Source organism: Chenopodium quinoa, unplaced genomic scaffold (genome assembly GCF_001683475.1).
Source record: "Chenopodium quinoa cultivar QQ74 unplaced genomic scaffold, ASM168347v1, whole genome shotgun sequence".
Taxonomy (NCBI): Eukaryota; Viridiplantae; Streptophyta; class Magnoliopsida; order Caryophyllales; family Amaranthaceae; genus Chenopodium; species Chenopodium quinoa.
Window position 1 is genome coordinate 1 of NW_018745505.1, and position 16,298 is coordinate 16,298.

Genomic DNA, 16,298 nt, shown 5'->3' on the forward strand with positions numbered 1-16,298 from the left:
AGCAGTAATATTTGAGGAATTGGCTGAAGAACATGGAGGACTTGAAAAAAGAACATGGAGGTTTTGAAAAGAGAACATGGAGGCATTGTTAAAGAACACACAGTTCAGGTAGATGTCAAGGATCCTATCAAAAAAAGGAAAAAGGGTCAAAAGAATACTAGGTGGAAAAGCACACAGGAAAAGGTTTCCAACAAGCTCAAAGGTCAAAAGATAAAGTCATGGAGAAAGAAAAGCGCAAAGGGTGTTTCAAAGATGAAACGAAAAGCACAGACTACGATTAAGGTATATATTGTTCTTATATATATTATATTACATTTTTTATGGTTACAACTTGTTCTTTCATTTTATACATATTGTTCTTTTACTTAAATAATTTTTTTTTTTTTTTGGAAGGATTTCCTCCCTGTACCTGATGGAAATGTTCTGGCACATTCCAACGAATTTGGAGGATCTTTGGAGTTTTTTGAGCCTGATGACTATTTTGGAGTGAATATTAGAGAATTATAAATGATATTGTACTATTTAGTCTACGTTAACAATTTTTTTTATTTCATATTTGTCCTTATATTTTTTTAAAAATTTTTTTAATAAGATCTTATAAATTAGAACACTCTATTTCAGTTTTTTTTTTTTTTAACAAGACATATTTTGCATATTAATGGTGGTTACTGTGGCCTATAAAAAGACATATTTTGTGTTAGTTTATAAGACATATGATGCAAAATAACTAGAAATAAAATTTCACTGAACAAAAAGAACATCAGATGTTTTTAAAAGAACATTGTATGTAATCAATAGAACATTATATGTTAATAAAAGAACATTGTTTGTAATCAAAAGAACATTGCATAAAATCAGAAGAAAACATGTTGTATAAAGAACATTGTACATGTTCATTCTATTCTTTCTTCCAAATCAATATGCTTCCAAAGTTTATTAGCCCCAACTATACAAAAAATAAACAGTGCTAATTGTTCAACATCCACCAAATTTTCAAAAAGACATACTTGTTCAAAAACTAACACAAGTGTCTCTAATCATTCCTAATTTCCTTGAAATATTTCTTGGCCTTCATGCTAAAATCTGCATGGCGCTTATTCACTTGATCCACAAGAATCTCATATGTGTACTGCATTCTAAGTGCCTTCAATGCATCAAACTGTTCACCCACAAAAAAGAAAAAAAAAAACAAAAGAATAACATTAATGTTTGTTATTTTCTTAAATAAAAAAATACAAAATATGATAATATTACATTATCAGCCCTCAAGCCACAATTCCATTTACGCTTCCCGAAGTATGTCTCCATGTGGCGCATTGCGTATATTCTGCAATCAACATTGTTGTCCAATGTTCTCCATGGCATGTCTACCAATTTTATTTCATAGTTGAAGACTTTTTCCCATAACTTCATCCCATGTTGTTTCAGGTACATTGAGAAGGCATGCCTCTACCATACACAACGAAAGAATATAAAAGTTAGACAGAAAGAACACTATATATTTTAATTAAAAACATACATTATTTATAAAAGTTAAATAACATCCTTACCAACTTCTCTGGATAGTCATGGTACTTTTCTGAAAAAGGAACACCCTCTACAAGTGGTCTGTTATCCAAAGTTTCCACAACCTTTGATTTTGTATTTATGACCATCACATAAAAGTGGTCGTGCGCATACACAGGGAAAAACAACTGAAACAGGCAGATAAAAAAACATATAATTTAAAAAAAAACATTGAATATACTATAAAGAACATGATATAATCATATAAGAACAACACACGTATATAAAAGAACAATCAAAGAAATAAAAAGAACATAGTGAAGGAAGTCACAGAAAATGTGTAACTAATCCATGAAAAGAAAATATACTAAAATCAGAAGAACACTACTTAAAAATTAAAGAACATATACTAAATTCAGAAGAACACTACTTTAAAATAAAAGAACATTATATGACTTACCAGCTGATATCCTTTAACTGATTCTATATTGCAATCAATTAGCCAATATCTGATTGTCTCTTCGAATTTAACATATTTGATACCATATGTAGCTTCTTGACTATCATCAACATACGCATCGCTCACGCATAACAAGTTCTATGTTTTATAAAAACAAAAGGATTAGAATCAAATTAATAATATATCCTAAAAAAAATAGGGATCAAAACCAATTTATAAAAAATGAATACACATAGAACACTGTGGGCAGTAACACGTGGGCCGTAACTACCCAAAATTACCTCCTTATTTCACGCGTTCTTTGTTTTCATCGTAATGTTCTTTAAAATCCACATGTTCTTTGCATTGTTACTGATGTTCTTTCCGCCTTTTTAACCATGAATTACTATTTTGCGTTTCACTTATTAAAGGGTGTCGTTTTGGGGCGTGTGTACGATGCGCATCGTACAACCGTGTGTATAAACCACCCATTATTTTTTTCTCTCTCTCTACGATTGTACACTCTCTCACATAATAGCCACCCTAAATGGTTAATAGTTGGCTATGCTCTAACATTTACCCGTAAAAAAAAAAAAGTAACATTTAAGCGGGATGCAATCTAACATTTTTTTTGGGAAATTTTGACATTTGTTATCAGGAAAAACACTTCGATTCACATTTGTTGCCAGTTTAATTTTTTTTTTACCACCTAAATCCCACATTGTTAAATTTCACTACTGATGCCTAATATTGTTACTATTTCCGTTAGTGGGGCCCGACTACCGTTCAGCCACCTTCCAACCACCCCTCTATCCCCAACCACCTCACTACCACCTTCCTAGCCCCCATCAATGCTGCCCCTCCCCCTCCTGTTGCCGACGGTCGGCACCGGCGACCCCACCCCCTTCCCTTTCCTCCACCAGCCAACCCCCCTCCCTTTTCCTCTCCTTCCAACCACCTTCCCTACTAGCCACCCTTTTTCCATCCACCCTCACTTCCAACCACAACAACACCCACTCCACCTTCACCCCTCAGGGCACGCATTCACCAGCCGCACCTAACATCAGCCACCAATTCAGACCCCCACAACAAATCAGCCGCTACGCCCCATTTCCAATAGCAACGAGCATCGACCGTCACAACCCAACTCAAGCCACCGAGTGCAGCAACCACCACCATTAATTAATCTGCTCGCCACACACAACCAATTACAGCCCACAAACACCACCACCGTCACCAATTTCGCATCTAATTTGAAAAACCTAGCCATTGAAAACCCCTGATTTCGAAGGGTAAGAATTTGGTAGGGCGGCCAAGCGGAGTAGGAAAGGGGACGGGGTGGGGTCACTGGCGCCTGCCGTCGGCAAGGGGGAGGGGAGGGATGGCTGACGGGAGGGGGCTGACGAGGCTTGAGGGTGGATGTTTTTTTTATTATTATTATTATTATTATTATTATTATTATTATTTATTATTACTTTTTTTATTAAACTTAACAGATCTTAACGGATTCCATCTAGTGGTAATGAAATTTAACAATATGGGATTTGGGTGGTAGCAAGTAAATAATAAAAAAAATTTAAACCGGTAGCAAATTTGAATCGAGGTGTTTTTTCGTATTAGCAAATGTCAAAATTTCCTTTTTTTAAAAAAAACCTAAACCTAACATTTTTATAACTCTCAATAATTTTCTTATAATTATGTTATTTTTAAATCATAAAATTCATTTCATAAAGTAATTTAAATTGAGATTTATTTATGATGTATTTTAATTGATTAAAAAAAAAGTTCACATTCTAAAATGATTGTTATAATGTACTTTGAAATTTGTAAAATTAGGTTACTAAATTCAATAATTGTTTATAAAATTAACACTAAATTAAATTTTTTGACTTTTGTAAGTTATATCCATATCAATTGAATGTTAAATAACAACAAAAATGACAAGAAAAAATCACATTAAGAATAATCAACATGTGTCGTTCTTGACAAATCTTATTGAAGTATCCATAGAGTATCTATTAACAAATCTTTAAACCTACTCTGTAGGACATAAGCTTATATTTATATATCTAGACAATCTAGTGAAATCCATGTCTTTTGAAAAAACACCAATTTAGATAGCAATTTTTATTAAGTACTACAATTTAACTTATTTTTTGAAGGGAAAAAAGTGATGCCAAAAATAACTTAAATATGTATCAACCCCGATTTACTAACTAATAGTAAATAAGAATTAAAGGAAAAATAAAAAAAAAACTTTGAATAGAATTGCAGAATTATACGCCTAAATCGGAGGTATTACTGTCACATTCAACAACCTATCAAGTGTTAAGGCTTACAAAATCCCAATAATTACAACTTAATAAACTAGGTGAACTATTTATACAACTTTATAAACTCGTTATAAAATGCTAATCGAAACACTTGAGCTCCTTTAGCTACGATCACTTGATCAACCTGTTACAACCTTGACAAATTCCAAAATAGATCGTCGCAGGGCCACCATAAGAAAAAAGACATGACCGCAAACACAAGTAGCACAACAACAAACAAACACACACGTTAACAAAAAGCTAAGTAATCACTACATTAATGGAATACAAAGAAAAATAGAATTATTAATATTACTAGCTCATCAATTAATCAATGTAGTTTGAAACTACATTACACATTGTACTCTGGAAATTGCCTTTCTTAAACTCAACCTCGAATAGCAATAATAACTCTTACTCAACTCATTTGTCCCATAAGTGTACCACACCTTTTGTTTTATATCTACCCTTGGACATGGGTAATTTGAATAACAAACCAACAAGTATAAAAACTTGAATACTCTCAATAACCAGAAAAACACCTTGAACCAGACCACATACGGGGCAAATCCCACTGTAGGGAACCATATAAAATTATAAATAAAGATTGTACCTCATTCGTAACTCATAATTATCATCTCCTTACCAACATGCCAAGGACTAAGGTCTAAAACGCCGAGCCTTAAACCATGAACAAAATAATATGCTCAACCTTTTGATCTCATACTTCGATCAAATAATCATTTGCAAACTAATTTATTATATCTCAATAATGACATATGTTCCCAAATAACATAACAATTCGATTCATAAATATCTCAATTCTTAAAAAAATAATACCAATAACCCAAATATAATCAAATCTCAACCCAAAAATAATACTCCGCATTAGTTACCCTAAACCTCAAAACAATACTCCCTAAAACAACAACATTAAAACCCTAGCATAATCAATTATAAAAAAATTAAATATAATACAATATTCAAATCCAATTAGATCATATAATATCATAATAATTAATCATATATATATTTTAGTATGAAATAAGAACTTACCAGAAGAAACAAATTTGACTTTGTTTTACAATTATCACACATTTGGCAAAAAGGAAAATAACTGCTTTCTTTCTTTTTTTTTTTTTAATAAAATATCTTTTGAGTGTTAAGAATATTATTTATAGGGTTTAAATAGTTTATGTATCTTTTTTATAATTGTAGAGTCTTATTTAAACAAAATAGGGTTTTAATTTTTCGACTCTAAAATAAAAATATAAACTATTTTTTATAAAATATATTACATAACATCATAAAATATGCTGGTATTACAATATGACCCTTTTTTCAGCCTAATTTCAGTTCAGTTCAGTTTAGCTTCAATTAGTTTATTTCGATTTAGTTCCTAATTTCCGTCTCTCATAAATAATTCAGTTCAGCTCAATTCAATTCAGATCAGTTCAGTTCAGCTCATTTCAGTAAATCAGAATAGGCCCTTAATGTGAAATATTTATTGTATACCCAATTTATTGAAAAGATTGTGACCACATTATGGGATGGAGAATCGAAAATTGTACTTCATATGGTTTATTGTGTTAATTAAACCAAAAGTACGTGAGGGGTAACATATATGAGATATATGAATGAGCATGGGTCATTATGATGTAATAGGTAAAATTTGTAAAGGTCAAACCTTTTTATATACTTCCTCCATTATTTTTTATTTGTCCCACTTTGACTTTTACACTATTCACTACCCATTATTTGACCGTCTCTTATGAATTATTTTTAAGGAAAACCATATTTATGTGAGGTGTTGTTAAAATCCTCTCAATAAGTACTATCATAATATAACTTTTATAATATTTACTTATGGAGAATTAAAGTTAATGATAATTAAAACTATGCATTGACAAGCGTGATAAAAGAATAAAGTAAGTATCTATTTCTAAACTTTTTTATTCAACATTGAATTAAATTTATGACACGGGGTACTGTGATAAGATGGGTACACTTTATTGTAATGATTAAAGTACTAATGTAAAGTATTTCACTATTATGCATTAAGCTAATACTTCCTCCGTTTCTATTTAGTTGACACGTTTGATTTAGGCACATATATTAAGGAGAGGCGAGAGTGTGAGAGAGAATCATAAATTAAGTGGGGTAGCTTGAAAATGCAAGGTTAAAAACTTTCCCCAAAAGGAAACGTGTCAACTAAAAAAAACTTCCTAAAAAGGAATACGTGTCAACTTTAAAAAAAAACGGAGGTAGTATAACCTTAGAGCATTCACAATGAATAGCTACATATCTTGTAGCTTTGGGTTGCCACATTATCATTTTCAAATTACATCAATATAAGCTAAAACCTCCATAATGGCTTGCTACCACCTCTTGTAATTTAATAGGTTCCACATATTATTTAACTTTTCCAATAAATTAAAAAGTAGATTAAAAAAAAGGAAATAAATGAAAAAATCATAAATAATTTAATCATTCAAAATGGACAACACATGTTTTAGGTGTACTGAAATTATATAGCTTTGTATCTTTAAAAAAAAATTTAAAAAAATTACATAGTTTTGTAGAGTTATGTAATTTCACCAAAGTTATAAGTTTATAACCCTCTACAATGGTGAGCTACTAACTCTAACTATTAAAATTTACAAGCAAGGACCTCTTCATATTGTGGATGCTCTTACTTAATCTTATGAGATTTGATATTTGCACGGATACTATACTAGTTGCTTTTTTTTTTGAAAGCTATTAAGATAGCAAGAGCTTTTATTAGATCAAATCAAATCCATTTACGCCAAAATGTGAAGGCTTTGAGGAAAGAAACCAATACTAGTTGATACACAAGTAATATTTATTGCATTATACGAGTAATATTTGTTGCATTATATTATCTGCATATCTAATGAAAAAATTAAAAACACCATTTGTATAATTGTATGACCTAGATAGGTCTGGTTTTAGCGCTATGCTAAACTAATTCAATTCAAGAAGCAACAGGACCTTCCTTGGAAAAGGGTCAACATAAAAATAAAAACCCTGGTAGAACCCTGGGTTTGGTTTAGAATCTATCGAAACACACATCAATGGAGGAAAAAGACGAAGGTATTCCGAACAGAGAGCTCTATGCTTTGCTTAACATCTCCCCAGATGCTTCTACCGAACAAATCCGCAAAGCTTATCGCCAGTGGGCTCAGGTCTATCATCCTGACAAATACCAAGCTTCTCATGTACTCATCTTTTCTCTCTTTTCCCTTTTTTTTTGTTTATTTGAATTTGAATTTGAATTGGTCCACAAACTATATGATTTTGATGGACTAGTTACTGTTTCATAATACTTATGTATTGAATCTTGGAAATTTATCAATATCTTCTATGTGCTGATTGTTTTGTTTAAGCAGTTCATATTCCGATGAATAATTATTTTGGTCATATTCTTATTGTTGCGCCCCTAATTTCTTCTGAAATTTGAAGGGAAGCGGTTAGTGTTTGTGTCTTTTGTTGGGTCACATTTAATTAATTTGCAATTTGAATTGATTTTTTTTAGTGTAGATATTGTTAAAATTAATGAGGAGTTGCAGTTGGTGATCAATTTTCCCCTAATTCAAAATAAAGACGGTGGTTACTGATACAGAATGTAGCCATTGTTATGGAGTCAGCGCGAGTAAGATAGGTTATTGGGTACAGAATGTGGCCATTGACTTTGTGGGGCTCCGTACAAAACACCCTCCAAGCTTTGGGATTGTACTGAAATTCCTGCTCGATGGAGCATTTTCTGTTTAATCTCTCCAAGCTTCATGCTGTTACTTATAGCTCATGAAATAGATTTTAGCTTTGGAAGAGTGCATTAGTCTACAAAGTTAGGTACCTGATTGAGTCTTTTAATTACATAATTCAAATATTGCCCTATTTTGTTCACCTTATTCTCACTTATCTTGGGGAAAAAAAGTTCAGCTTAGATAAGTTCAGGGTTACTCAAGTTCAAATTATTTCTAAATTAAGTCATGATAAAGTCTAATAAGCTGTAAGGTGAATAACCATTTGCTAAAGAAATATAGGTAAATCCTACTTTTTCCAACCTTTTGTTGAATGTCTTTGTTTAAATAATACTATTGCTAATATTAACCACCTAATATGATTTTATCATAAGTATACAATAAGGATTTAGATATTAAGTACAAAATATTACATGTAAAAATAGATATAATAATTCGCAAATATGAAAGGATGAGATTGATAGTTGGGCTTGGCACCCCGACTAACAACAACAACAGTGAGTGATTACGGTGTTTAATATCGTCTTCTTTTGTGACTAAATTTCAAATAAAGGTAGTATATCTGTATTTCCGCGTTAATGTATAAACATTGATACTAATATTAATAAGTATCAAAAACTACTAATTTATTGGCTTATCATAATTTAAGCTAATGAATTATGGAAAAATGACATCTCTATTAGTTATTGAACTTAATTGGAGATGATTTTTATTGTATAAATTTATTGAATGATTGGAAATTTATATTTTTATTTATTAATTGATTGTACTCATTGACATAAATAAAATAATGTAATACTACCTCCGTTACATATTATTTGCAACGATTTGATATAAAGTAGAGAGAAAAAATGTCTAATCGTTGCAAATTATTTGAAACGGAGGTAGTATATTTATTTGTGGACATAATTTAAGTAATTGATTGTTGAACTTTTTTTATTCTTTGCTGATTGTTTAATCCCCTTTTTTTGCAAATCGATTGACTTTTTTAATTTCCTCAATTCTATATTTGAAGGATGAGGTATTTTAGTCTTCATAGCGGACACCACGACCCCGTACCTTGACGTACATAAATCTTATTGTGAAGTCTTTGTACATTCTATGGAGTAATTAGATCTTGTACATATGTTTTTTTTAAATCTAACAATACTAGGAATTTTTTTGTTTTGATTTTTTTGGGGAAGGTTTTTTTTTTTTTTTTTTTTTTCCTCAAGAGGAAATGGACTTCATATTGATTAAGTGCAACATATTCTTGTTGGAGTTAGCTATTTCCATTGCATCTGGGAAGTAGCACATGGTAATCTTAAATATTTGATGGACTTTTTGCTTACACTCGACCTTAGATAGGTACATTATTTCAATGCTATAGTCCTTATGGTCCTATTCCTTTGCACGGACTCTATAAAAAAAGATGATCACCTTGAGCATCTTTTGCTTTTTAAAGTGCTTTAATGGAAGTTTTCTTTAAGCAGTCTGTGATCTATTAATCTTTGGCCTTCAACTTTTATGTATGGCTATTGAAGGTCCAAGATCAATGTGCTAATCTCCACGAAGTTCATGCCCTTTGGATAAAGAGATACTTGTGCAAGATGTCGTAATTGAAGATCAGTGAGTCATATGTATTAGTATGTAAAACAGCTTATCATAAGTCCTAGAAAAAAAGCTAATTCTTCTCTGATGGTTAGGAGTTTTATAATTATGTAAGTCTTTGCATTTTAAGATTTCATTTTCTGGATATGATGTTTGAACTTCTATAGCTAAGGTGTTTTTCCCTACATGTATGTCTATTTGATAATTATTTTTTGAGGTGCAAATGCTTAAAGTTTTCTCGACACTTAATTTCCTTCCCCTGCTCCTTTCAGATGAAAGAAATTGCTACAGAGAATTTTCAGCGGATATGTGAGGCATATGAAATACTCTCAGATGAGAACAAAAGAATGATATATGATATCTATGGTATGGAAGGTTTAAACTCTGGTCTAGAACTTGGACCAAAGCTAAATAAAGCTGAAGAAATAAAAGAAGAACTTGAAAAGTTACGTCGCAGAAAGGAACAGGAAAAGCTGGCCCATATCCGACCTACTGGTTCTATTATGGCCAATTTGTCATTGCCAGACTTTTGTGAGGGTGATGGCATTATGAAAGGGTATGCCATTTGATTTTTATTTTCCCCCTTATTACATGTAATTTTTTCCATGTGTGATTGTATCACTGCTTTTGCAGAAAAAACTAATATTTAATACTGTTAAAATGCCACTCATTGATCTTATAATGGTACCTGCACTTGTAAATGCCAGAATGGCCATGGCCAGTGAGGTCCAATCTCAAATGTCCAAACGCATTGCAGTTGCTATTGGTGGGAACTTAGCTGTTACAGGCAACTCAGGCGGTGGTGCTGCCACTGCTGTACTTAAACACCAGATATCATCAGTTGCTTCCATTGAACTCATGGCATTTGCTGGTTTGCGTTCAATTATTGGTATTGAAACGACACGGTATTTAACTTGTATCTATTTTTGTAATTTAATTTTATCATGCTGATTTTGCTAGTGTGGCACCCCTTTTCTCTACACTTCTTGATTGTCAAGTTTTTACTTATCCAAGAGTTAAAACTGCTTATGTTTTCCTACAGCCACTTATCACCTCACTCCTCTGCCACTGCGGGACTTGCAATGTCACTAAAGGATGGATCTATCAATCTTTCTAATTTATGGACTCGCCAACTGTCTCAGACTTCAAATGGCAATGTAAATCTCTGTCATCACAATAGCACGTTCAAAAATAGAATAAAAAGGAAAATGTGAAGGGAGATACATGTTTGCCTTTGTTATGGATCCATATGCTTGTAGTCATCAATGGTCATATGCAGTCTTCACAACTTTCATATCATGTTGTACACATTGTTGTTTACATGTTGTTTACGCATCATCTTGACAAAAGGCCCTTTTCTTTTTACCAAAATATCACTGGACTTTTTTTTGACAGGAAATATTACTGGACTTAATTTATAATAACTGATTAAACTGCTTTTGTTGGCTAAAACTTTTTTTTACTTATTGAGTCTGGTGTTAATTGATTGAAACTATTTTTGTTGTACGAGGTTACTGATAATTGATCAAAACTGATTTTTACTAGTACTTTTAAAATTTTCTGAACATTATTTCTACTTGTTTATTTGTAGAGAACATGGCTAAAAATGAGCTCTACAGTACTCTGAAATCTCCTGATTCTCTTTGCAGCTGGTAATATAATATTTGAATTTGCTTAACTGTCATTTCAGATACAACTTCTTCTGGGTACAGAATCATCTATTGCTGTTGGATGGCAGAAGAAAGAAGAGAAAATATCTGTTGCTGGAGAGATAAAGGTACCAAAATTCTATTGAGGAAAGTTAGTATTAAAGAAATTATTGTTTGGTAGCAATGAAATATGTTTCCTTAATTTAGCTTATATTTACTGATTAGTTGTGGATATATTATTCTATGATGTTTTCACTGCTGCAGTTTGGCACCAGCTCTTTTGGGGCATCAGCTCATTATACACACCGCTTTTCATCTAAGTCTCATGGGCGTATAACAGGCAGATTAGGAAGGTTTGTCCGTTAAATTATAAAAATTCACACTTTTGACTGATTAATTGTTACTATATATACTTTCTCCTTTGCTACATTGCATGTTAATGAAGAAATTAGGGAAGGTAAATGGGAATTACTAATAATAATTTTTACCACCGATAAGAGGAAATTGTTAGGTTATTGCGGTTTAATTTTATTTAATTAATATGTCTGTTTACCTTCTCTAATTACTTCCTCAAACAGCATGCCAAGGATGTGCGGCAATTATTAGAAAACAGAGGAAATATTTTGTTACATACATCCTGTTTGTGATGAGCCCTTTGTCGAACCATTTCTTTCAAATTTGCAAGTATATACTTTGTACTTGTGCGTTTGGTGTGCTACGTTTGGCTTTTGAATTGAATTTCTTCTCTGTAGCAATGCTCTTGAGTTCGAAATTGGTGGGGGACGTAGAATATCTGATTTCAGCACAGTGCGGATGTTGTATTCTATAGGAATTCAGGTAACTACGGTCTTCTATATGGGCTTAGACTGTTCTGTTCATTTGTAGCATTATGAGAAACTGAAATAATTATTGGCTTTGACTTTTGTCTCAATTGTTATGCTACCTTTTGGTTTCCCCTGACAATTATAAGTTAACTTTGTTGATTGACAGTTTTACAATGAGGTCTATACTAGGTGTGGTTGAAATGGCTGATAGAATTTTTTTTTAAGGAAATTTTAGCTTTTAACACCACACAAAAACCCAAAAATGGTTTTTAACACCTCCATAAAAAAAAAAATGATTTTAACACCACACAAACTAACAAAAAATGGGTATTACCACCACTTAACGATTCCGTCCAAAAATTCCATTAAGTGGGGTCCACAGTAACATGTGTCACCATTTTAGTTGTTTAAAAAAAATAATTTTTTTTTAAAAAAATAAAATAAAAAAACCCTTAAACTACCCCAGCCCCACCACCGCCTACCACCGACCTACCCCTGCCCTCCCCGAAACCACAACCGGTGACACCTTCGCACCCCTAACCCAGCTGAACCCTCCCCCTCCCTTTCCCGCAATGGCTTCGCCCCCAAAAACGACCAAACCCAAAATCTCCTTCCCTAATACGGTCGTGATTCCGGCCACAAATGGCCGAAATCGGCCGGTTTTGGGACTGAGTTGCCTTGATCGGCCGATGTCGGCCATTTCTGGCCGGAATCGTGACCGTATTAGGGAAGGAGGGTTTTGGGTTTGGTCGTTTTTGGGGGCGAAGCGGTTGCGGGAAAGGGAGGGGAGGGTTCAGCTGGGTTGGGTGAGCGAAGGCGTCGCTGGTGGTGGTTTTTGGGAGGGTAGGGGTGGGTTGGTGGTTAGGCGGTGGTGGCGCGGTGGTGGGGCTGGGTAGTTTTAGGTTTTTTTATTTTTTTTTGCCAATAAGAAAGAGACACGTGGCACTTAACTAAATCCGTTTAGGAATCCGTAAAGTGGTGGTAATACCCATTTTTTGTTAGTTTGTGTGGTGTTAAAATCAATTTTTTAATTTTTTATTTTTTTTTATGGAGGTGTTAAAAACCATTTTCGGGTTTTTATGTGGTGTTAAAATCTAAAATTTCCTTCTTTTTATTTCATTTTAGTTTTGTTTAACAAATGGTGTTTGTCTAGAATTTAGCCTTTGGCATTTAGCTATAATTTGTTTAAACAGCCTTATTTAGCCAGTTTTCTTAGCCAAAATGAATATGCTGATTAATTCACCTTATTCTCCAGCTTTTATAGTCAGAATTCATGGATGACTTAGATCAGTTTATTAGCTGACCTTATCAATTTCTAGTAGCCAATTTATGTTTAATTTGAAGTTTAACGACTCAGGGAGTCAATAAAAGAGTTGTGCTAATAGTTAGTCGTGTGAGCCAACAACTGATTGACAAACCAGTCAATACAAAGAGATAATGTGAAAGACCTCGACAAAGCCACTTTTCCCCATTACTAGGAATAACTGTTGCTATGAAATTAGCAACTGTATTGCGGTATTACCTATACTATCTACATGAGACGCGGAGAATGAAGTAAAAGTGGAATGAAGCCAAGTAAGATCTTCCTACAATAGATCTATAGGAACGCATCCAAGTTTGTAATTGTTGATCTTTGTTACGTCCTCAATTGCTTGAATGTCAAGCTCTACATAGTGGTAGTTAGCTCTATGAGCCATCATCAATATACCCTAGCTGCTCCTAATTTTTCTTTGACCTTATCTTAATACTTCGTCCGTTTTTTTTATTAAATGCATCACTGTCCACAAATGGAACTTTCAATTTAGATGCATCACTTCCTTTTAAACTAATAAATTTTCTCTATCCCTCCCATATCACATGAGCCTTCTTTATTTTTTCTCTCCATCTTTCTCCACTCCAAAAATTGCCTACAAGTCCATAATATAAAAAATGATACATCTAAAAAAAAAGGAAATATATTGTAGCCATCAATAGTCCTTGCGCTGCAACATAAAGCCCCACAATTGAACAAGTTGATAATTAAGGATGCTGATAGAAGTTGCTTTTTTGACCTATTTACTTTGTTATTTATGGTGAACTTTTTGTCCCCTCCATTAATTATTCACCTTATTTAATGAAAATAAATTCTTATTTAATAAGTAACATAGTGGTTTGCGACTTTATCATTGATGATTTGGACTCTTATAATACAAACAAATTGGATAAATTTTTAGGTTAGCCAAAAATCTTCATCAAATATCACGTGCTTGCCAAATCTAGAGAATAGCTACACTTCCTCAGTTCCTTCTCTGCCTCTTCTCTCTCTTAAGCTCATTTGCCGACCAAACAATGTCCTACATATTCAATTTTACAGATTAAGATAAAAAACGAGTTTTTATACGGGTTCGTTCAATACATTTTAGATCTAAGCGTGAGTATTTAAGTTCCGTGCAATCGATAATTATCAAGACTTAGATTAAGGTTATTTAGAGTTTTAGATTTTATGGGATTTATCGGTTAGTTATTCATTTTAAGTTATAATTTTGGGAAATTCTCTTTGGTACTTACAAGATTTTTAATTTTCTCTTTGGTGATAAGCAAAAATTTCAATTATCTTTGGTAATCATGAACTATTGTTATTAATCCAATGATGACATTTGTTACTCGGTTTGACCATGGTTAGTTTTTTTTTTTTTTTTAAAAAAAAAAAATTAAATAGTTTTAAAAATGATTTTGATTGGTATTATAATAATAATTTATTAAAAATTAAAGCGATAAACGAACAAAAATATAGAACCTTTACCCTTTCCTCCCTTGCCGAAGCCCCCCTCCCCCTGCCAAGAAGCACGCTGAAATCAGCCACCCTCCCCTGCTCGAACCAGTCGCTGTCCTCTCTTCCCTCCCTTGCCGCCCGCCTCCCTCCCCCAACGCCCCCGAGAGTTCACACTAGGTTCTTTCATCTTCAAGCTTCGGTTCAACTCTAACCGCCGATTCAACTACTCACTATCGGCGCTGATTTTGACTCGTTCGAGGAGAGAGAAGACGCCGAAGAATTTGTCGGAGTTCTATGTGGGTTATTTAAAATTTCTCGAGGGTGTGGGGGGGTGGGGGCAGATTTAGGGGTTTATAGTGGGGGAGGAGAGGGAGAGGGTTTTGAGGAAGGGGGGTTGGGTGCTTCAGAGGGTTGCACGGGGAAGGGGGTTTAGCTTTAGCGCGGCGCCGCCAGGGAGGGGATCTGGGCGGGGCAGGGGTGGCTGGCTGGCTGTGGGAAGTAATGGTGGTGGTTTTTTTTTAATATTTTAAAAACTATTTAATTATTACAAAATTTTAAAAAACTAACCCTAGTTAATGATTTTAATAAAAATATATTATTAAGGTTATAGTTTATTTATACTAATATTTCGTGATTATTAAAGATAATTTAAATTTTTAACGTTCACCTAAGAGAAAATTAAAAAACTTGTGTGTACTAAAGAGAATTTCCCTGTAATTTTATGTTATGATATTTTAGATTTTATTGTGATTTTTGTTAAACGAGTAAGATAGAATAATTGGTTTTGTTATCTTGGTTTTATATTTAGGGAATTAATCATTTCATCTAAACCTATATAAGACGTTAGGTTATAATTATTTATCATGAGTTTAGGGAGTAAAACCAAACACAAAACCGCACTATTGTGCATCTTCTTGTTTGCGATTGACAACACTCAATTCCTGCTATCCTAGTTGATTGATTGGACAAAACGATCATTTAGACCTTCCCTCAGCGTTTAAAAAAGCACGCCTAAGGTAAGGCACAAGGCGCTAAGGGGTAAGCTCTTAACTTGGTTTGGCAAGGCATTGGTAATTTGGCGCATGTGAGGCGCACTTATTCAGTTAATTTAATTTTAATAGTTCAAAACTTCAAATAGAGGAGGTGCACCTTATCACAACAGATTCCCTCTTGCGTTAGAGCGCCTTAGAGCTTTCTTATACATTGCCTTCCCCGTTATCTATCAAACAGTCTCTTGGTGCCTTTTTTTCATTGTTATAATTATATTATTATTGAATTGATACATTGGATTATTGTTATCATTATTGTTACTCCTCCGTTTTTTTTAGTTGCATCACTTTGCAAATTGCAGATTCCTAGGCAATTTTTGGAGATGAGAGAGATAGAGATAATTAGGGGGGGGGGGGATAGACCCATGCGATAGGAGAGAGATAGAGAGAGT

General features: G+C 33.3%; 2 protein-coding genes across 2 annotated transcripts in view; both read left to right on the forward strand.

The window, feature by feature from the left end:
• Positions 1-54: 54 nt before the first annotated feature.
• Positions 55-507, forward strand: LOC110715261. The gene is made up of 2 exons (XM_021893825.1): positions 55-282; positions 394-507. Exons 1-2 carry the CDS (start codon positions 55-57, stop codon positions 505-507), a joined length of 342 nt encoding a protein of 113 aa, XP_021749517.1.
• A 6,719-nt stretch (positions 508-7,226) lies between these two features.
• Positions 7,227-16,298, forward strand: part of LOC110715262 (chaperone protein dnaJ 13-like) — a 33,987-nt gene continuing 24,915 nt past the window's right edge. Inside the window, exons 1-7 of the mRNA XM_021893826.1 lie at positions 7,227-7,496; positions 9,905-10,188; positions 10,340-10,537; positions 10,675-10,789; positions 11,323-11,409; positions 11,546-11,634; positions 12,034-12,118. Coding sequence (XP_021749518.1) covers positions 7,353-7,496; positions 9,905-10,188; positions 10,340-10,537; positions 10,675-10,789; positions 11,323-11,409; positions 11,546-11,634; positions 12,034-12,118 — 1,002 coding nt within the window. The 5' untranslated portion in view covers positions 7,227-7,352. The remainder of the gene's footprint in view (positions 7,497-9,904; positions 10,189-10,339; positions 10,538-10,674; positions 10,790-11,322; positions 11,410-11,545; positions 11,635-12,033; positions 12,119-16,298) is intronic.